The sequence below is a fragment of the Amblyomma mixtum genome, chromosome 4, assembly GCF_055824585.1.
Source record: "Amblyomma mixtum isolate Tamu chromosome 4, ASM5582458v1, whole genome shotgun sequence".
NCBI lineage: Eukaryota > Metazoa > Arthropoda > Arachnida > Ixodida > Ixodidae > Amblyomma > Amblyomma mixtum.
In genome coordinates, this window is record NC_143015.1 from 161,393,375 (window position 1) to 161,414,726 (window position 21,352).

The 21,352-nt window shown below is 50.8% G+C and overlaps 3 protein-coding genes across 3 annotated transcripts in view; 2 read left to right on the forward strand and 1 right to left on the reverse strand.

The window, feature by feature from the left end:
• MICAL-like (protein) overlaps positions 1-17,838 on the reverse strand; it is a 62,781-nt gene extending 44,943 nt beyond the window's left edge. The window contains exon 1 of the mRNA XM_089541124.1: positions 17,368-17,838. The gene's annotated coding sequence lies outside the window, so the exon portion shown is untranslated. The remainder of the gene's footprint in view (positions 1-17,367) is intronic.
• A 76-nt stretch (positions 17,839-17,914) lies between these two features.
• Mrm2 (Mitochondrial rRNA methyltransferase 2) lies at positions 17,915-20,082 on the forward strand. The gene is made up of 2 exons (XM_089541130.1): positions 17,915-18,295; positions 19,640-20,082. The coding sequence occupies exons 1-2, from the start codon at positions 17,950-17,952 to the stop codon at positions 20,080-20,082; spliced, it is 789 nt and encodes a 262-aa protein (XP_089397256.1). The 5' UTR covers positions 17,915-17,949.
• An 85-nt stretch (positions 20,083-20,167) lies between these two features.
• Positions 20,168-21,352, forward strand: LOC149349043 (zinc finger HIT domain-containing protein 2). The gene has a single exon (XM_089541129.1). The coding sequence runs from the start codon at positions 20,168-20,170 to the stop codon at positions 21,248-21,250; it is 1,083 nt and encodes a 360-aa protein (XP_089397255.1). The 3' UTR covers positions 21,251-21,352.

Sequence of the window (21,352 nt, forward strand, 5' to 3'; positions counted from 1 at the left end):
ATTTTTTCCCGCACCTCGTAAACAATTCTTAGACACTTATAGCATACCGCGCACAGTGTAATTAGACAACCTTTAGCGTACCGGGTACCATGTTACCGTTACTGAAGTACCGGAAGCCCGCCCGCTGCAAGTGAGCACGGGCTGATTGGTCCCGATGCTGCAGGCGAGCACGTAGCTGCCGGGCACCTGGCGCCATCTGGCGCCGTCAAGATTTGCGCATGCGCATTGACTGCGCGCGAACTCCCGGTATTCCGGCTCCGGTAACGGTACACGGTATGCTAAAGGTATCAACCGTCACAGCTACCGGAGTACCGGTAGATCGCCTTGAGGAGGCGCCAGGTAACGGACGTCAGGTAACCGGCAGCTGCGCGCACGCCTGCCCCATCGGAACCAACCAGCGCGTGCGCACTGGCAGTGGGCGGACTCCTGGTGTTCAGGTAACGGTAACACCTTACACGGTATGCTAAATGTGTCTACTGTCTGCCGCGCTTGTCTTGAGGACACCGGAGGCAGCAGGCCTGCCGACCACGCTGACGTCACTACTGCACAGTGTTGGTGGCAGCACGGTGCTGTGGCGGTGCCTGAGCAGCAGATGGCGATGTGAAGGAACGAATGCAAGTGATTTGCTTTAGTTTTCCTGGTGTAAGTGATGTGTCTTTTTTTTTTTTTTTGAGGCCGGCTGCGCCTCTCAAGCAGCAGCGACCCGGTCCCGTGCGGATGCATCCGAACGGAGTCAACAAGCACCGACGGCGGCTGATCAGTGCAGTATACATAACGGAGGCATACACTGATTCCAAAAGAAAGGACATCGCTGATGGCCGATAGTACAGTCCGTACAGTCCGCAGGGAAAACGAAACCATACAAAAAAAAATCCAGAACACCCGAACTACAACAACCACGACATGCAGCCCATGAGCAGCTGAGCGTACTTCGGCGAAGTGCTTGCTAAATGTGACGCCGATGAAAAACGACGCCGGTTCGCACGCGGAAGCTACACTTTCAAGGTGCCAATTTTAGGAAGGTACAGAACAGTGACTGTCGACGAAACACGTGAATGCATGATCAATCCTCATATAAAACAGCAGGCAATGACAACACTGATAGCCTCCGAAACGACACAACATACAGCCGGTATGGACAATGACTGAAAATGGCCGCCGCGGTGGCTCAGTGGTTATGGTGCTCGGCTGCTGACCCGAAAGACGCGGGTTCGATCCCGGCCGCAACGGCTGAATTTCTTTGGAGGAGAAATTCTAGAGACCCGTGTACTGTGCGATGTCAGTGCACATAAAAGAACCCCAGGTGGTCGAAATTTCCGGAGCCCTCCACTACGGCGTCCCTCATAGCCTTAGTCGCTTTGGGACGTTAAACCCCATAAATCAAACCAAACCAATGACTGAAAAGTGCTGAGATGAGAATGCGGTACTGACGGATTACATCGTTCCCAGAGCCAGTCAGTTAACGCACACATGGCTCGTTCTGTCGATTATACGAAGCAACTCAATCCAAGCGATTACGCATGCAAGGCGGTGGCGATCCACGCGAAACTTTACTAGCGTGACGCCGAACGTGACAGGGGAAACAGTTATCAGCTTCACGTACTGCTATACAAAAACCCCTTCCAACGCAGAGTGGCATGTCAGCGCCGTACCAACGCTTTCACTCTCTTCTTTACCATACGGAAAGGCTCTGTGACGCCGGGAGGAGTTTCGCGTACTGGTAAGTTCCATATGAGCCGCTCGTAAGGAATTACTGGAATATGGAGCCCATAAGATATGGAAAATTATATGAGAGTCTACATATCTTTGCGGTGTCCATAAGGATTTCATGTAATTTCTATATGATTTCCATACAGTGCACATGACGTCATACGGAGACTACGTTTCCATTCGTGCTTCCATACAGTCCACACCGACTCCATATGCTCCATAGTGACTCCAGAAAACTTAGGGAAACGTGCGGAATTATGGAAACTTCAGTAGGCAATTATTCTGACTGGGGTGCGAACATCTCGGAACGCGCGCGCGTGCTAGGAGGATCCTAATAACGGGAGAGTCTAAATCACCGCCTCTATGTTTGCAACGTAAACATGTATGATATACCTAGAATGCATAAGAAGTTCTTTAACCCTTTATAAGGCGCGAGCTGTATGCATGCCTCATATGAATACAAATGGCAAAAACTGCAATCCGAATGACTCTATAAATGGAATTCGATCACTTTCAAGCCATTTTCCACCGGTTTTGCAGAAGAAAAACGGGTACAGATTTGTACCAATGACTCCGAAAAATCTCAGATGTCGTACATATTCGTACCTCAGTCTCGCACATTCATTCGTACCTCACAGTCTTTTGAACGTATAACACCACGTGCATTAGAATTAAAAATTGCTTCAAGAAATATTATATGAGGCAGCTGACTGACTGAAAAGGCTCAGAAGCTCGACAATTTTCCAAATTTTATTTTTCCCGCCATAATGGGCCTCGTCGAACTGCACGCCAGCACTTGTAAAAACTGCAAACACCAAGGAAGCCTATTTGGAGAAGATAAGAAAACGCTGAATGGTTTGGTTGATAGTACGGCAGTATTCAGCATTCAAAAATGTAGTACAGAGATGCACCGTTGTCAATTTGCCAGAACTTGAAGCAAATGGGAGAACATGCATCCCGCGGTCCTACAAAGGGTTAATTAACTATTAACTATTATTAGGATTATTATTAGACTATTAGGAGGCTGACGACGAGAATTATTCTAAAACTTTGTTTCCTCCTGGTCGCATACCCGCATGCGAAAACAGCCTTCATGTAGAGCTCTTCGTTTGTTTCAGCGAACACTTTCAACAACTGCTAAATAAAAGACGGGGGGATCTCCAAACAATCAGCCGCGACGGGTTATCAGTTCTTACTAATATTATCATAAACAGACGATTAACAAAAACCCACTAACGGTCTTTTTAATCAGCACAGTCTAATTGTGAATACTGATGAGTTCGAAGCCACTAAGTCATTCTCTAAAGCTTTGCAGAGCGAGTGAAACCGAAGGAAGGTGTAAAAAAAAAAAATTATTTGAGGCCAGCACTAAGACCCAGTGAAGAAGAGCGCTTCCTCCGCCAAGGCCTGCTGAGAATCTGCCGAGCCCGAATGAAGCCAAGCACTCCATGAAGGTGGAGGAGGGTGAGGGAAATCAGGAGAGGTAATGGCTGCGTTACACGAGTAGAGAGTGTGTTCTGTGTCTGCCTTGGTCTCTGGGCAGTTGGAACAATGAGCTGTGACACGCCATCCGAATTTACAGAACATTTACTTGCATCTCATCAAATGCATCCTTTTATACCGCTTTGAACAGCGTCACGTCATTTCATAGCTAGACGGTGCGTCGTTATCTGTGCGCTGCTTCTTCGTTTCGTGCGTTCCACTGTGTATACCTGTGTCTTCCTGTCAATGCGCAGTACACCTGCGTGAAATATACGTTTGAAGTTTTTTTTTTTTTATGTCTACTGCGTTGGTGCTTTCTCCTAAAATGCACGTTTATTGGGTGAACAACACAGTTGACTTTCTTGTACTCAAATTCTGTACATAGATGCGCATTGCGTCAATTTTGTTCTTTGCTTACTTTGTGAATGCTCGGGCTGCTGTTTCTCTTTTTTTATATTTACCTGCATTTATGTGCTGTGTTGCTGTATCAACCCCCCCACTGTAATGCCAAATGGCGCTGTGGGTAAAAGATAAATAAATAAATAGTGAAGGACGTGTGCTTGTTGCGTGTTGAATGACAGGTGAGGTTGGGGTAACATTGTGCGATTATCCCCGGTAGCGTTCAGCTCGCTTTTTCTCCGCACCATGAAGAATGTGCGAAGGCAAATTCGACAAATCCCGAAGTTGTGAATGCTGTCTTGTACAGTATTGTGCATCGTTATCGTGAAGGCCTTTTTAAATGTTCCCGTCTCAGCCACTGGCTCGTTTACGGTGAAACTGGGCACAGAGCTTGCGTATTGCGGTAACTTTCATTTCGTAGTAAGTGTGGCGGCAGTACTTAACTGGTTCAACCGCGCATGATGCGAACCTGCACTCGTCTGCGCCGAGATCGACGAACCGAAAGCCGCTAACGCTGTTTTTTCGCCTAATGGCGGTGGTGGCGCCATCTGTTGTGTGAAGGCGAAAGCGCCACGACGCGAAAGGCGCCGGGACGCTTTGCAAGGAGCGCGTTACCTGGCGCTGTCGGCTTTCAGCTCGTCGACCTCGGCGCATACGGTTGCGGGTTTGCATCATGCGCGGCGGAACTAAATAAGCACCGCTTTCAAACTTGCAACGAGACAAAAGCTACCCCAATACGCAAGCTCTGTGCGCAGTTTCGCCGCAAATGAGCCAGCGGTTGAGGAGGGAAAGTTTTTAGAAGTTTTCGCGATAAAGATGCGCAGTACTGTATATATCCACCGGAGTGCATTTTGCGGCCTGCTTGTCGTTTCGTAAACAACATGATGTAGCGAACCACGACGGCCGCGCCTGATCCGCCTAGGCCGATCGCTGCCGGAGCGACGACGACGACGAAGCGTCGCTGAAAAGACGAAGTGCCGCCGCGCTGCGCGAGATCGCTTGGGTTGGACTGGCCGTCTTCTGCGCTGCCCGCCGTTCTGCTCGCCGTTTTGTAATCATACAGCGAGGTACAAGAGACATGTGCCGTGCTTGTCCGTTCGTAGCGGGCGGGAAGTAATGTGCAAGAATATTTAGTTCTCCTGGAGTTCCAAACGGGAATAAATTTCGCCACTACTCGCACTGCGGCTGACGTCCGTCCGTTTGTGTTTATTCCTTGGTATACTGGTCAATCTGACCGGGGCTCATCGCTGGTTTCCCTTTTTCGTGGCCACGCTAATCTCGTTCTTTGATATGAATTGGTGCTGCCTACAAACACGGATTGGTGGTGAAATGCAGCTATTTCTGAGTCGGCGTAGCAGCGATAATATTTTGTCGTGACCCGTCACCCTGAGCTGGCTTCTCCGGGCTAAGCTCCTCTCGGAAAAAAAAAAAAATAAATAAACGTACCGGACTGCCTGGAGCCCGCGCGCAGGCAATGCGCATGCGCAAATCGCCCTGAGGGCGCCAGTAGCCCGGCAGCTGCGCGCGCGCCTGCAGCATCGGAGCCAATCAGCGCTATTGCCAATCAGCCAATCAGCGCTGATTGGTCCCGACGCGGCAGGCTCGCGCGCAGCTGCCGAGAACGTGGCGCCATCTGGCGCCCTCGGCGCGATCTGCACATGCGCAGTGGTGAGGCGCGGTAGGTATCCAATATCTAAAGGTATCCAATACTTTTTTACCGTGGCTGTTTCCGTAGGACGCAGAATGTGCGTCTAAACTGCACGACAGGCAGCATCGTAGGACGTGGTTGCTCATCTGCATATCTCTCGCACCATGCATTAAAAAAAATTCTACAGCGCACTACTAATAAGACCCTGCCAGTTTTCCGACTGTACTTCGTCGACTGCCGTTGAAATAGCACTGTAGGAGAAAGCGATTAATCAACCGGGGCCAGGCGCAGTTGCAGGAATCCGCAAGTGGTGGCGCCACATATACTTCAATTTTATGAGTGTTTACTCTCTTTCCTAGCGTTTAACAGTGACATATTAGAGAGTTTTAGTATAGCGTATGAGCGCTTACGTACGCTATACGCAAGCATTTAGCGGGAGGTTACTGTGGAAGTCGCAATAGCACTTTTAGGTTACCGTACAACCGCCCGAACGCAAAGATAGCTAAGGCCGCGGTGGCGCATCTGGTGTTAAAATGTTAAAACATTTTGTGTCGTATTTTTCGCGCTTAGCCAAGGCATCGGCCAAGCTGATCCAAGTCGTATCACGTAGATAGCCGGTTGCATGGCGTCCCCGATGAGTCGCGCACTGCGCAGTCGGCGCAGGGCCTAGCTTTTTTTATTTTTGTTTAGGTAACCGAACGAGCAAGGTTTTTTAAGAACGTCATGGTACGTACTAGCATTCTTTCGGACCCCTACTGCCCTACAGCCGAAACGGCTACTTTTGGCGAGGCTATGGCTACCCTAGCATAAAAATCCAAATCAAGCCAATCCACAGTCGGCGGTGTTTTGTTAGGGTTAGGAACGGCGGAATCGTTACACAGAATCCAAAATAGGGCAAGTTTATCACTCAATCGTTCTGCTGTCGGCGAGAGGAGGCAAAGCGAATATCATACGCTCCATTTAAGGGCAGTGAATATGCTTAAAAACCCAATAACGTGACATTTTCTCTCCGAAGCGGGGACTTGGGCGCCGCCATGTTGACAACGCTATTTTTCCTGGCGTACGCAAGAGCACGCACGCTAAATTCGAAAAATAGCGAACGTAACGCGAACGTACGGAAGACATCGGTTTGAAATAGCGTTTGGCGCATGCGCAGTACGACTGACGCTATTTTACAGCGTACGCTATGCCTTTGCGTATGTCTACGTACGCTATACTAAAACTCTCCATTAGCTACCACGTGACTATCTTATCAAGGTAGCTAGACTTCGTATTCTATAGTGTCTCTTTAAGGTAGCCGAGGAGTTCTGCACATATCTGTACCGAAGCCGGAGTAACAAGAACGATAATGAGAAAAAGAGTAGTGCAGAGCCATTGGACATTCCGGTGGTAACGAAGGATTGGTTTCTTGGTTTGGTTTATTAGTGTTTAACGTCCCAAAGCAAATAAGGCTATGAGAGACGCCGTAGTGGAGGGCTCCGGAAATTTCGACCACCTGTGGTTCTTTAACGTGCACTGACATCGCACAGTACACAGGCCTCTAGAATTTCGTCTCTAAAGACATTCAACCGCCGCGGCCGGGATCGAACCCGCGTCCCTCGGGTCAGCAGCCGAGCGCCGTAACCACTCAGCCACGGTGGCGGGTAAGGTAGGTGACGAAGGAGTAAGCAAAGAAAGCCTTAAAAGCAAGGCGAAGGGGGAAAGCAGCTGGCGAGGATTAGGTAACAGCAGATCTGCTGAAATACGACGTGGAGACTGCGCTAGAAAAACTGGCCACCCTGTATAAGTAGTGCCGTCGAGCGTACCGAAATCTTGGAAGAACTCTACCATTATCTTAATCCACAACAGACGCGACCTCAATGGCTCGAAAAATTACAAACCGATCAGCTTACTGCCCGTTGACAACAAAGTACACATTTACTGTGGTAATCCCTAATTGGATAACGTTAGATTCCAATAAACCAAAGCACCAGGCTGGCTTATTCGACAACAGACTGTAATGAACCCCATCAATCAGGTGAAAGATAAATGCGTAGAATGTAAACAACCGCTATACATAGCCGTCGTAGATTACGAGAAAGCATTCGACTAAGTCGAAACCGCAAGTCGCGCCGGCATTAAGAAACCAGGATAAAGACGATATGTGACATATGTAAAGGTACTGGAAAATGTCATTCGGAAGTGACAATGTCGTGATTAATGGACGAGCAGACTGAAAGGACGCTAAAAAAATTGGCAGTGGCTTAGCTCGGCCATGCAAGGATATACGTAGAGAAAGAAGGACTCACGTCTGTCCTCCGGCTGCTGTCGCTGCTGATAGCGGTCGAGACACCGGACGTTAAACGTGCTGTTACTTTTCGCCTTCGTCGTGAGGAAAAATCGGCGCGGTTGCAGCGGAATGCCGACGAGTCCCGAAAGGCACGCGGGGTCAGCGCCTGGATTAGCCACGGAAGCGGCGTCAGTAGTCCACCCCGCAACTAGCCAGCGCAGCTCTGCAGTGCACCCTCCTCTACAGAAAGAAGTTAGCTGCCACGGTCGGCAGTACTTGACATTCCAAGGGGCCCGGGTGTCAGCTGGGTCCAGTCATCAAGTTTGACAGCAGCATCAGTCTTCCGGGAAGAAGCTTATAATGAGCGTTTCCCCTACACCGCGCGGACTTGCACGTAGCCTGGACCCTGCACGTGCGACCGCATGAAAAGCGCGGGAACGCTGCTCGTGGACATTCCAGCGTCTGCACGACGCCGATAAGTGCAGATGGCATCCTTCTCTCTCTCCCAACACGTGACGGGGGCGTGTTCCCTATTGAGAGAGTGTGTGATGGGGGCCACAGTGAACTTTCAGGACACCCTTTCCTCGGCAGGCCCGGCCCCCATCTAGGGAGCCCAGGGAAAGGAAACGCTATTAAACTCGGCTCCTTGTACGGCCGAGTAGCTCCTGACCATCGAGTTCGTCGTCATGTAGCTTCTGGTCATCAAGCTCCTTGTTATCGAGACTCTCTTACTGAGACGTTCTCTCAGTTGCTGTTTGAATATAATGTAAATTTACCTGTATACATGATTTTAGTTTCGAAACCTGGGCACCGCCATGTTTGTTTTACTCGAGCGCCGCCTACCGCCGACGCCATCGTGGGCTGATAATTTGCAGCCGGTGGGCTGCAGACGAAGCAAATGCGGCACGGTGTTGCATGTTAGAAAAACGAAAGCAAAATGTGTGGCAACACAAAATCTCGGAGAGCAATGAATTCTAGTTTTTCGTGGAGCGCAGTTTTTCATGAACGCTTTCGCTGCCTGCTTGGACATGGCGAGTGTGACAGTTTAGATGCTGAGCTTGCGACAGAGTACTCCGTTTACAAACTGAACATTTTGGAAACAGCGAGTACATGACCGAAACGAATCCTCTTCTGATGATTAGAATGTTTGTTTGCGGAGATACGTGCGATGAAATTGAAATTCGGCCCCTCCTGCCGCTTGCGTAGGGCTGTTCGTACTACGAGCGATACAAGCCAGTTGACTGAAAGCAATTCGCATTCTCGCCTTCTCCGCACCCGCCAGTATTCACTGGTGCACAAATACCAGAAAATGTGCAATTACACGATCTAATAGGTTGGTACGCTAATGGAACGCTATTACCACTTACTGACAGGCAGAATCGCCGCACCTGTGTTGAGAATTCCAATCTCAGTCGGGTCGGGGCACTGCTCACGTCGCTGCGTTTGTTGCATCTTTGGCACGGTTATGCATAGTGTGGATTTTTTTTTTTTTTACAGTGCATTCTATGCGATTTCAGTCGAATAATTTATTACAATGCGTGGCATAGTTTACCGTCCTGTGCATGCCGTGCATTTTTTCATCTTACGTTGCCATGGCTGCATTTTTCCTCACTTTTCAGTTGGGTAAAAGTTCATGTCGCCGCTTCTATTCATGCCATGCTGTGCAAATTAAATAAGTATTTTTGCACTAACGACATGTTTATTTTTTTCAGGTGGCGATCCCCACACCCTCCCGATATCGACGATCATGTGGGACGGCGAAACGAAGTTGTGGCCAAATTTGTGAAGTCCTCACATAGTGTACTGCTGAATTAAAAGAGCTCTGCCAAGGCCGTCCAAATACTTGATCTCTTAAAATTATGCACAGATTATAGTTTGGTAAACCAGGCGCTGCGCTTCGTTCCGCGCCCGATATTAGGCACAGGCAGTGGGTTTGTTTCTGTCTGCATTTCGTTCACAAAGTGCGCTAACGTTTAAGCTTTTTGTTGGAGCAAGTATTTTTTGTTCCACAACTACGCCCACTGCCAATGCAACTAGGGACCGGCGGAAAAGCGGTGAAGAAATGGACACCGCAGACGTGCTGAGACCTTCACATAATATGGTGCGCACATACTGGCGGCGTTTTTTTTTTTCTACTTTCGCCGACTATTTCCGCAACAGACAATAAAACAATGATGTCTAGAAGACGTTGGTGTTCCGTACAACATTGCTGCTTTTGTTGTACAGACGCAAACACGCGCTTGACCGGTAGCTAAGCAGCCGCGGACGTTGCTCCGTGTGCCGGATTATCAGCCCAGGGGAGGACGGCAACAGTGGAGTGTCGCGCAGCGCACGTGTTTGAGAGTATTTCTCCCTCTCCTGCCCGCTTCTCGTAAAATGGTGTATAAAGTTCTTCTTGTCTTTCCCGTAACCTCGTCTCCGACCTCCCTCATCCACTCTCCGGCACGACCATGCTACCAGAGCCGCAACAGTGCCCGTCTAGCGGCGGCATATAACGGCGTTTTGCCAATCGTTCGGCGCGCTGTTCCTGGGCGATTCGTTCCCTCTACATTTCGTTCCGATGTCGATTCCAGGCCCCCGTCTGCTTAGCAGACTTGTCGCCGTCCATACTGCAGCCTCAACTGTGGTTGCGGCGCACGCGGGCTCTCCTTTTCAATCCTCCGACATGTTATCAGGCATGCGACACAACTGGCGAAGCGAGCGGAGGCGAGAGCAACGACGAAGCAAGCGGTGTGACGTCATAGCAAACGGCGGCGGCGGCTCCGCGGCGAGGCGCGCTGTACGACGTCACGCTAGATGGTGCGGCGAGCGCTCGGCGTCCGGCGGTTGCTAGGCAACGGCTCAAGGTCGGTCTCTGTGCCTCCTCGGAGCACCGCCACAACGAAATCGCAAGTTCGTGGCCAATGTAGCTTTCGCTACAAAGCTAATTCTTCATGGGGCTGACTTGCGCGCACAAAGAACTGAACAACTCGGCGGCGGCGATAGCAACAAGTGTACACACTGTCGTCTTCGAAGAACGGTATCACCGCCGCTCTCTGCCGCGTTCAACTTCAAGGAGGTGAATAACTTTCGAGATAAGGTGCGAATAGCATCCGCGATAATCTCGCACAACCTGGAAGCAGTTGCGCGCGGCTGCGAGTCATTCAAGCAGAATCTGGCCTAATCTCACGTCAGAAACAAACTGATAAAGCCGCGCGCGGGCGGCTTTGAACACAAACAAATAGAACAACACTTCGCGCCATTACATCACTCTTAAAGAAGCATCGACCCGAAGCTTTAAAAAAAAGGCGGAAAAGAATAAACACTGCGAAAAGAAAAATCAACAAGAATGCAAACAGAAAGCGTTGATTAGCGTCTAAAATACTTTAGATCACTGTGGCGACCGCCACTAGGAGCAATGCGGAAGTAAAACGTCCACACTGTATCGACGTCCGTGGCTGTTTTGACGTGCGTGTACTACAATGGCCATGGTTATTTTCACGTCTAAGTGTATATTTAGCGTTTTTTTTTCTCGTTACACCTCATCAACCAAATTTTCCCCACGGCAACATTTTATCACACACTGTCACCATCACACTTTCATCTTCAGAAAACGACATAATCGTGCGGACAAAATTTGAGGACACTTTTTGCTGACGCGGCAGAGGTTTCAGGCGTGCAACATGCACAGCAGGGTGCGACAGGCGCCGCTGAAAAAGGGCCGAAGTAGCGGCGCAAAAGCTTTCCAGAGTATGCGGCGTCGAATGGGCGCCCGCAACCAGACTCTTGTCATCCGGCGCGCTGCTGGTCTTTGGTCCATAGCCAGGCAAGGCACCGGACTTCTTGACTTCTGCACGCTGAAGGTCGAGCTTTCCTTCAGGGATATTTGGGAGCATGGCGTCGAGCGTGGTCACTGCCACCCTGCCGTGGACGAGCCTAAACGGTGGGGAGGACGACATACCAGATCTTATGCTCCGCGTCGTCGATGCGCTCCGTGAGGTCGTTTGTCTGCGGATGGTATACGCAGTTAACCTCCGATGACTTGTTTGGCTGTAGCGCAGGATGGACTGCATCAGCTCTGCCATGAAAGCTGTTCCCCTCTCCGTGACGAGTATCCCGGAGGCGCCATGTCGCAGCAGGATGCATTCCACGAAAAATTTCGCCACATCTGCTGCGGTGGTGTTTGGTAGGGGGTTTTACTTCAGCCTAACGGGTCAGATACTTACTCAGTCGTCACAATTATCCGTGTTTCCGGACGTCGACGTCTAGAAAGTGCCGAGGAGGTCCATGCCGATTCGTTAGAATGACCTTGTTGGTGCTGGAATTGAGAAGTCCTGCTGGCTTTGTCATTGATGTCATCTGTCGCTGACAATCCTGTGTGGTCTCGCCTCGCTCCGTCCCCATTAGGGTTTGTTTTCCCGCGGTATCCTTTGTAGTTACCCTAACTAACAAAGGAGGGCGCCGGCATCGCAGCGACACGAGCGCCACGAACGGCGCGATTGGTGCGCGCGCGGAAGAAAGCAGCACCATGGCAGCACTTCGGCTCGGGAACCCGACGTGCGCTGATGCCAGCTGGGCGAGGCCTTGTGGCGGGGACATTTTCAAGCGAAAAGCTTCACTAGGCTAGTCAACACCGGGTCTGGCGTGCGCCGTAGTCAATTTTAGCCACAGCGGCGCATGCGCGAGTTCGCCGCGCGACGTCATTGGAGAGGCGCATGTGGTCGGCGGAGCCGCCGCCGAGCGCGGCTTCGCCGGTCGACCTTCGCCGTCGTTCGCACGCTCTGCGCGTATTTACTGAGTGTGCATCGGCGCGCGCTCGGCTTCCTCGTACGACGCTGCTTGCAGCCGCGTGTTTACCACAGCTACTACGCATGCGGAAGGAGGGCTATATAACGCGCTTGCCTACACCGTTATCGTGGTGTTCCCAAACGTCAAACAAAGCATAACTGCAGCTTTTCGCTGGTATATGCAGGCTTAACCAGAAGCAAGCCACTGCCAATTTTTCCCTCGAACTCCTCCCGTCCGGCCTCGGAGCTTCCCCTCTTCCTAGCGTGGACGAACATTCGCTCGTAACCTTGCTGGTGAGTCGGACGACCTTGATTCCTTAGCGCATTTTGTTGCTAGCTGGCGTCATTGTTATTATAGCAATAAATGCCTTGTTTGTGTCAGCCAGTGTCGTGCCTTTGTTCCCCCTCGGAGCAAGGCCCGCCGTGGTCGGCGTGAGCTCGGTAGCGCTCGCGATCACGGGGTGGGGTCGGCGGGTTTTGAACTGTCAGCCGCGGTTAAGCGGGGAGAACGTATTTATCCCCATATTTCAACCCCACAATCTCTACAGGTTTTTACCTACCATGCGATGTCGGCGGACAGTCGTGGCCAGTAGTATTTGTCTTGAATGCGGCGAAGGGCGCGGGTAAACCCGAGGTGCCCAGATGTCGGTTCGTCGTGCGAAGCCCCCAGAATTTCTTCTCGAAGGCTGATGGGAACAACGAGAATCTTTAGTTTATGGGGTTTAACGTCCCCAAGCGACTCAGGAGACAGCGAGAAGGTACGCGGTTTTTGTTGGGGGCGAAATTCTTCACGAGAACGTCGTTTTGTTAGAACGACAACTGGCGCTTGAACACTCCAGGTGGTGGGGCGGTTTTGCCTTCCAGGTACTGGGCAAGTTGTAACTCAGGATCAGAGCGCTGAGGTCGTGCGAATTCGGCGGCGTCTAACGGCCCCAGGAATGCGTCGTCTTTTCGAGCGAGGCGGCCGGAGAGGTCTTTCAAACTGGCGAGCCACAACGGTGCATGGCGCTCGCTGACAGCTTTGTATGGTCGACAGTACAGGTACGGGCGGAAATTTCAATGCCGCCCAGACGGTGGCGAGCCACTCCTCTCGGTCGTCGAATAGTTAACCTCGGCCTCTGATAGGGTACGGCTAGCGTACGCAATTATTTTTTTTTCCAGACTTTCGTTTTCTTTTCCAGATTTTTTTCTCCAGACTTTCGGAGAGGTTGCTCCGTCTGCAAGCTTCTCGAAAGCGCTTGTATTTTGGCGCGATGTAGCCAGAATTTGTTGGGGCAAAGCGCCGACGGTAACCGCGTTTTCAAAATTCGAAAAGCTGACATAGATAATATGGTGGGCTACACGCCTTTCCCATATCTCTCCAATTCATCCTGTCCACGGGCGTAGCCGGGGGGAGGGGGGCATATGGGTCTTCAACCCCCCCCCCCTCCCCTCCGAAATTTTTTCGAACTGTCACCGACCGCAGTATACGGCCCAAGTACATATTGCGACTTCTGCTATCATAGTTTTTTGTTCTTGCCTGGATCATCTGTCTTTCCGTGTGTAAAGTTTACTATCTATGATTGCGCAAGATGTTTATTTGCCTTGTTTGACGCATTATATAGTGTGACTTTTGTTTAGATACGTAGATTTAATGCAGACATACGTGTATTTAAATATATTGTTGCGAGGTTTTGTGTATACAGAGTGACTGTTTCCAGCGACACTTTTTTGTCCTTTATCAAGTTGTATCTTCGCATTTCTAATACTCCATTTTATCTTCACACTTCTAATGTGTATTTTGCAGAACTCCTCGTTTATATACGTGCTCGCTGTTGCGACTAAAATTTCGATGCAATTACTCGCAATACATGACTGGTGACAGCTGCTGCTGCGCAGTACACTGGAACGAAAGACAGCGTCATGGAGATTTTTCCTTCACCGTTGCATATGTACAGAAATGTAAAGGTTCTTGAACAACAATGATTCATTAAAATATTTGTCCTCTGCTTGCTAATTTCATGGCCTTTACGTTTTTCATATCAGCAGCATGCACTGCTTTGCTGGTTTCGGACTGATATAATCATGGATCTAATTTGTATTATATGCTTTGTCTGTGTTATTGTTTTCATTATGTATTCATTGTATCCCACCCTGCTAAAATCCCCAGAGGGGATTGCAGTATTGATGAATAAAATAAAAAATATAGTTCTAGACTTCGTGTGAACAATACGCAAAAACATGGAAGCATTGGTATCAGTTATGTCTGCCACGATTTTTATGACATACGAATACATTCTTTTATTTAAAAAAAAAACATTCCACTTGTCTAGACAGTGCGTCGCGATATCTAACACACAATGACATTGTCAATATGCATATCAACGCAGTTATTATTCTCGCGTTTGATCCCTCCACCAATTCTATGTCCCCCCCCCCCCCCCCCCCCCGAAAAAAGTTTCTGGCTACGCCACTGATCCTGTCGTGTACCAGCAGTAGCCACCGTATCACCGCACACCTCTTAATCTCATCCGCCCACCTAACTTTCTGGCGCCCCCTGCTACGCTCGCTTGCCTTCTCTTGGAATCCACCCTCCTGGATAATTCCCAGTTCCCTCGAAATACTTCCGGGCGATGGGCGAAATTCCCTGCAAACCCTCGGCCCTCATCATCACGCGGCGTCTCGCCTCGTGCGGTTAAGAGTTCGGAAAGTGTCGCACACAAGCAGCAGCAGGGAGAAAGAAGTTACCAGGAACATCGAAAAAGAAACTCCGCGACACCAGCTGCCCACAGCGTGAGCGAAATGAGGAAGGGAGAAGCCGTGCCCTTCTGTCTGTCCATTAAGGCAGTTACCCGCAATAACGAGTCGTGAAAAGAAGAAAAAGAAAAAAACTGGCAGCTTCAAATCATTATCCTGGCCACCGTTACCTTAAAAAAATGCAGTGGTCCCTAGCAGTGGTTTCAAGCGCCTAGTGGTACAGAAGACGCGGCGTGATGTCTCTCCGACTACATCAGTTCGCTCCTCACTAGCGTGCTTCGACCGATTATCATGACGTTTTTATTAATCCCCTTTGACCTGCTAGCGTAACGTCCCAGAGAGTATCGGCTGGTGAAAAGATATTAACCACGGCGTCACGGAAATCGGTCGTCGCCGCAACTAGCTGGAGCTGGAGATTCCATTTTAAGGGGCATCTGCCAAACGGGTCGAAGCCGCAGGGGACGGTTCCTAGGAACTAGCCACTGACTATTTTAAGATGGTTAATGCTGTTACCAGTAGACTATAAATTAACAATCGCTTACTAAAATTATGGTACAGTTCGTTACCGCAACGCCTTCGGCACCGAAGCGGGCAAGGCACATCAGCCAAGGGCCACCGCTAGGCTTAGTTAGGTTGACTTCACCACATGACAGCGATGTGACCTCGTCACAGGGTTCCACACCGCAAGTACTGCCAGAAGGTGCTGAAGGCAGTGAGCCGACTCAGTCATTGAAGCGGCGAAATTGAAGTTCGACATACTGCGCGACCTTCATACAATGTTACACAGGCTACTCAACGGGATAACCTGTATGTTCGATATAGCCCATAATTCGAAATGCCCAGGATCTATATGGTTGTGCTCGCCTACTACATATCTGCACCCAAGCGGCCGAACGCGGCTTTCGGTGTTGCAGATGCCGCAGACAGAGCTTCTTTCGCAGCCATCCAAGCGATACGGCGAAATGGAAAGGAGCGTCGACCGGGAACCTTTGTACTACGCAGCATGAAGCCGTGAAACAAAATAAAAGGCAGCTACCGAAATGCTTTCCCACTGCCTTTGGCTGTCGTCCCGCGCACTTACATCGGAAAGGAAACAACCGGTTGGAGCAGGAGAGGTTTGGTTCCCATCGCTGTCGCGACAAAAATGCAAGAGCCCCCAGTGGGTTCAATCAGCGCCTCCTCTATAAAGGAGGCGCTGGTTCAATGCATTTTCACCCCGACCAGCATGAGAAGAGTAGAGCCGTGGTGGCGCAGGAAGAAATTGGCGCACCGTCACAGAAATCAAAATAACAATATAGGTTCGAGCATGAAACGAAAGCAGCTCAGAACGGCGCGAGAACCGAAGTATGAATGAAAATTTAATAAAAACAAAACGAAGTAAGGAAAGGTGGCTCCAGTCACCACCCCGATTCACAGACGACGACGATGAAATCCATCCATCCATCACTGGCAGTACCGACCGCTTGACGGCGCCGATGCTTGCCAGAAAACTCGCTAACGAGAACCTACTCACCATTAGTGAAGCTGCCCGCTGCGCTCGGCTGCGGCGCCGCGCTATCGGTCAGGCGCGTGAGGTGCGCCCACGGTGACCTAAATGCGGCGCCTATCTACAGTGCACTCCCCACCTCAAGTAATGCGCAAGAACGCAGCCCAGACACTGGTTCCGTCACGGAGCATTTCAGGTGCACTACGACGGCAAAGCAAGATCACTACCGTTAACCAGTCACTCGTAATCGCGACAGGTCGGCCAGGAAGAGACTGAAGACAGCCGATCTCCTCGGAAGGTTGGACAGGAGCGGACGTATCGCGAGACAGGCATCCGCGGCATATCTCGATGAGTCACTCTATAGCGAACCTAACGCCTACTGCGACCTTGAGTGGTGAACGCCCGGTCAGCATGGCGACTTGCCCCGAAGGCACAGTACGCAACGTTTGCGCAGTAGCAAAACACCACGCCGCGAAAGACCCGCACATCGAGACAGGGCACTGGACACGCGCGAAATTGGCTGGACGACATCGCGCACAAAACAGATTGCGTGGCGGAGGGTTTACCGCTGCACACACCGACAGTGCCCTGAGTGCACATTACGCGCGCTGTGCCAAGTGCTTCGGGTTCCCGCATTTCCGCAAGTGCGAAGCGACAACTAAAACTACCCACGAGAATGTGTGCTTGACACCCGGAAGGGACAGTGTACACGCCCGAAAGCGCTTAGCATGCACAGCGGGGCTACGACGATCGCTATTACGTTGGCGCACAACGCCGGAACCGGTTAAAATGGAAACATCGCCGCTTCCGCGGCGCATTCCTTTCATTGGCGGCGCAGCGCTAGCGTACAAACAAAACTCGTCCCACTTACATTGCTGCCTGTCGGTGCGGGGTGCCGAGGTTTCACTGTCTCACACACACAGCACGCAGCACCGCTGTTGTTGACACTCACTCATGTCGTCAGCGGACACTCCGGTGTGGCTCACACGTTACACATCAAACATGTCACGGCAAAACACATGGCCAGGGCGAAAAAAAACAAGACAGCACGTATGCCGAGCACAACACACGCACCGAAGCAACACTACAGTGCTCTAGATGCGGAGCAGTCATCGCGAAAAGAGCCCTTCCTCCGCCGCCGCACGGCACACTGCCCAAGGTTCTAGAGCACTGTAGCAACACTACACGAATGGCTCAGGAACGCCAGCGCCGCCTTTGACAATCCTCGTACAGCTCGTACAGCAGCCGGTTTTCATCAGTTTTTACCCAACTCCTTGCTCTTTCAAGAGGAGAAAATTTCTAACCGGCGCCAAGTGCGCCTTCAGTATGTTTCCAAGCCAAAATTAAAGTGTGGTGATGCAAGTAAGTTGCAGTTGTGTCGCCAGAACTGAAGCCAACAGAAGCACGTACGAAGTCGCAACAAGACAATCCAACTGCGTTTGCGTTTATTCTCATGGATGCGCTTAGATTTTTTGCGAAGCGCGCCCGACCACGTCCTAGCAGCGCTTCGCAGAACTTGCGGCGTACGGTTCATGCGAGCGCCGCCCTCTTGAAAGTTCAGGCGCAGAACTTAAAGGGTAAAAGCAAAGCTTCCCAGGACTGGCTGACGAGGCAACTCAACGACCCGTACGTGAAGCAGTCACGCTACGACAACTACCGAGCGAGAAGCGCTTACAAGCTCCTGGAAATCGATGAGAAGTACGGCATTCTAAAACCGGGCTACACCGTTGTGGAGTGCGGATCTGCGCCTGGGGCATGGACACAAGTCATCGTGGAAAGGATTAACGCCAGCGGAAAAAGTGAGCGACCCTGCGTACGTCGGCACGTGTGTTCTGGCCCCATCGCGGACGCGAACAAGGACTGCAAGGCGCCTTCATAAGCGTAACGCGCGCTTTTTGAAGCGAGCAGGTGTTCGTTTTATAATGCAGCAGGCGTTTCACTCTCGATTGAGCAAGGACCGCCCCCTGAAAGGTCTTCGGCTACCGTGCGTTTCCTAGTTAATTCAACCGATACCCGGCCACCCTCGACAGCGTTTCCTTTCGCGCATGTGTGACTCCGGCCAATCCCTTTATTAAGCATGAAATGCTTTTAGCCCCCGTTGTCGGCAGTGTGGTGACGTCACGCCGAGACCGAGAGCCATCATCCGGGCACTGAAATCCAGTCATCCGGGCACTGAAATCCAGTCATCCGGGCACTGAAATCCAGTCATCCGGGCACTGAATTCCAGTCATCCGGGCTCTGAAACGAGAACATCCGGGCACCGTACGAGACTTAGCGAGATTTAACGAGACTCCGTAAGCCCTCCTACGCGACCGGCATGCAAGCGCTGGTTGGTCTCCAAACGAGAGAAAAAATAACTGCTGCCAGTGCCTTCTCAATGTTTATCAAGATATCAGTGGAGCTGTGGGTTTGATAACGCACGGAATTATAATTTCCGATTTCTAATAACGCGTGCAAAAACCACATAAATTGCATGTTGCACTTCGTTGTCGTACGTGATCCGGGGGAGAAGCGCTGCGTTCAAAGGGCAAGGCATCGTGCCGACCGGGTGGTGGCGTTCCTCCCTTCCTTTACGGTGCGGTCCGGGTGTCCACCGAGATGGCAGAGAATTACTGCGCCATTTCCTTTCCTCAAAAAACCTTGCGTTCAAATGACAAGGCATCGCGCTGAACGGGTGGTGGCGTTCCTCCCTTCCTGTACGGTGCGGTTCGGGTGTCCACCGAGATGACATTAGGCCCGTAAACATTTCATGCTTACTCTACTCTCGGTTACGGGAGAGGCAGAGATTTTTTCTCTCGATTTCGGTCCAAATGTCGTCAGTGCCAGTCGTACACTATGCGAACCATCCGCAGTCTACCCACCGTCGAGTTAGCTTCGCTAGGTTGCGCCTAGTCCAAATCGTGGCGTCATTAATGATCAGTGACAGGTTCGCGTGTTGTCATTGTAAAAACCTGGACATGCACAGTTTGGTTGAACACAAACCATATCTATGTAATTTTCAAAATTTTTAAGTTCTGCTGTCGTATCACAATGTTCAGGTGCAACAACAATTCTTGCTTGCCAAGAGTGCAAGTTGTCAGTAAATGCATTTAGGCTGTACAGCTAACAAACGCGACACTGACTGCACCTTATTTCTATTTCAGATTACAGCCTGCCAAAAGGAGTAGCAGTTGGCTTCGATCTCTTGCCAATTGACCCTGTTCCTGGTGCCACCTTGCTAGCCAACACAGACATCCTCAAGCCTGAATCCACAACAAGGATCTTGCAGTGTCTCAATGGCAGACCTGTGGATGTCGTGCTCAGTGACATGGCACCAAATGCCAGTGGCGTGAAGTCGCTCGACCACGAAGCAGTCGTTGCACTCTCCTATGCGGCTCTTATGCTCGCCTTTCGAGTTCTCAGCATAGACGGTACTTTCCTCTGCAAAATCTGGAACGGGAGTGAGGCGGCCAGACTCTCCGACGACATAAAAAGGTTTTTTCGGTTCGTCAACTTCGTGAAGCCCCCTGCAAGCCGGAAGGATTCCAGCGAAGTGTACATATTGGGCCGGCATTTCAAAGGAGCCGAGAAACAGCCAGCAGATTAGCCAAGACAGGCGTGCATTTGTGAGAAAGGACTGGGCCGAGCGGAGAATTGAGCCAGCTGTCTGTGGGACCCGGGTGGCAGTACCAATGCAGGAGTGTGAGGGAGGACCCAGGCCGTGCAAGTTCTGCGAGTCTGCACTTGCCAGGTACACTTGTCCAAGGTGCAATTTTGGATACTGCTCCGTTAAGTGCTACAAGGATGCCAGGCACAGGGGCTGCAGTGAAGACTTCTACAAGGACTGGGTCCACACTTACCTGCGCACCGAACAGGCCAGCCCCGAAAGTAGGCAAAAAATGGTGGACACCCTCAAGGCCGCCCAAGCAGAGGCCGAGGGCGGTGGTGAAGAAGAAGCCGATCAGATGGCCGAGCTCGTACAGCGCCTGGAGCAAACCGACATTGATGTCAAAACTGCCTGGAACTATCTGACCGAAGACGAGAAGCAGGAATTTGAAAACTTGATTGAATCGGGTGACGTTGGCAAGCTTGTCCCACTCTGGAAACCGTGGTGGGAACAGGTACCACTGGTCACTGAGGTGACTGAAGACTCTGGGCAGACCAGTAGCTGCTCTGTCCAGCCTCTCAGTGAGCTAACAAGCCGGGCACCTGCTGCGTGTGTCGTCAACAGTGTGCTCAACGTTCTGTGCAGCTATATTCACGTTGTAAGGCTGTACAATGGGGAAATGATTCCGCAGAGTGCAGACGACTTGATTGCCACCAGCATGGTTCTAGCAGACGACGCAGTGTTCTCCACTGCTGCTGAAGCCATCCAAGCTGTACTGCAGAATGTTATAGCTACTCAAAGTGGAACAACTGCCGAAGAGCTGCCGTCTTTACTCAACGCCGTCCGAAGGTTCCTGGGAAGTCCAAGGCTACAGGACCATGTGCTGAGAGCCCTGGATGAAACTCGCAGTGCGCTGGAAGCCGCAACTAAAGTTCGTGGGTGTGAGAGAGAGTTAAAACTGAGACTCCGTCGTGCTGTCAAGAAAGTTGAGTACATGATGTCCTGGGCCGCAGAGCACAGTGCCAAGCTGCTCTCGTGTGTCAGTGACGTGGATGTCGAAGCAGCCGCAGTGGCCACGGATGTGGCGACATTTGAGGAGACTCGGAAACGAATCGAGGAACAGAAAAACACTGCAAAGCCTAGGGTAATGATTGAAGAACTCAACTAAGTGTTGCATACATCTTCAACATCGGTGCTAACATGCGACATCGATTTCATGCCAGTTTGCAGTTTGATTGAGCGAGATTTTTTTTTTTTTAAAGGTGCACTG

Bases quoted from the DNA above. Each gene is read 5' to 3' on its own strand.
- Mrm2 (XM_089541130.1), top strand. From the start codon at position 17,950: ATGGATGCGCTTAGATTTTTTGCGAAGCGCGCCCGACCACGTCCTAGC. The intron at 18,296-19,639 runs GTGAGCGACCCT...TTTCTATTTCAG, and splicing joins GATTAACGCCAGCGGAAAAA to ATTACAGCCTGCCAAAAGGA.
- LOC149349043 (XM_089541129.1), top strand. From the start codon at position 20,168: ATGCAGGAGTGTGAGGGAGGACCCAGGCCGTGCAAGTTCTGCGAGTCT.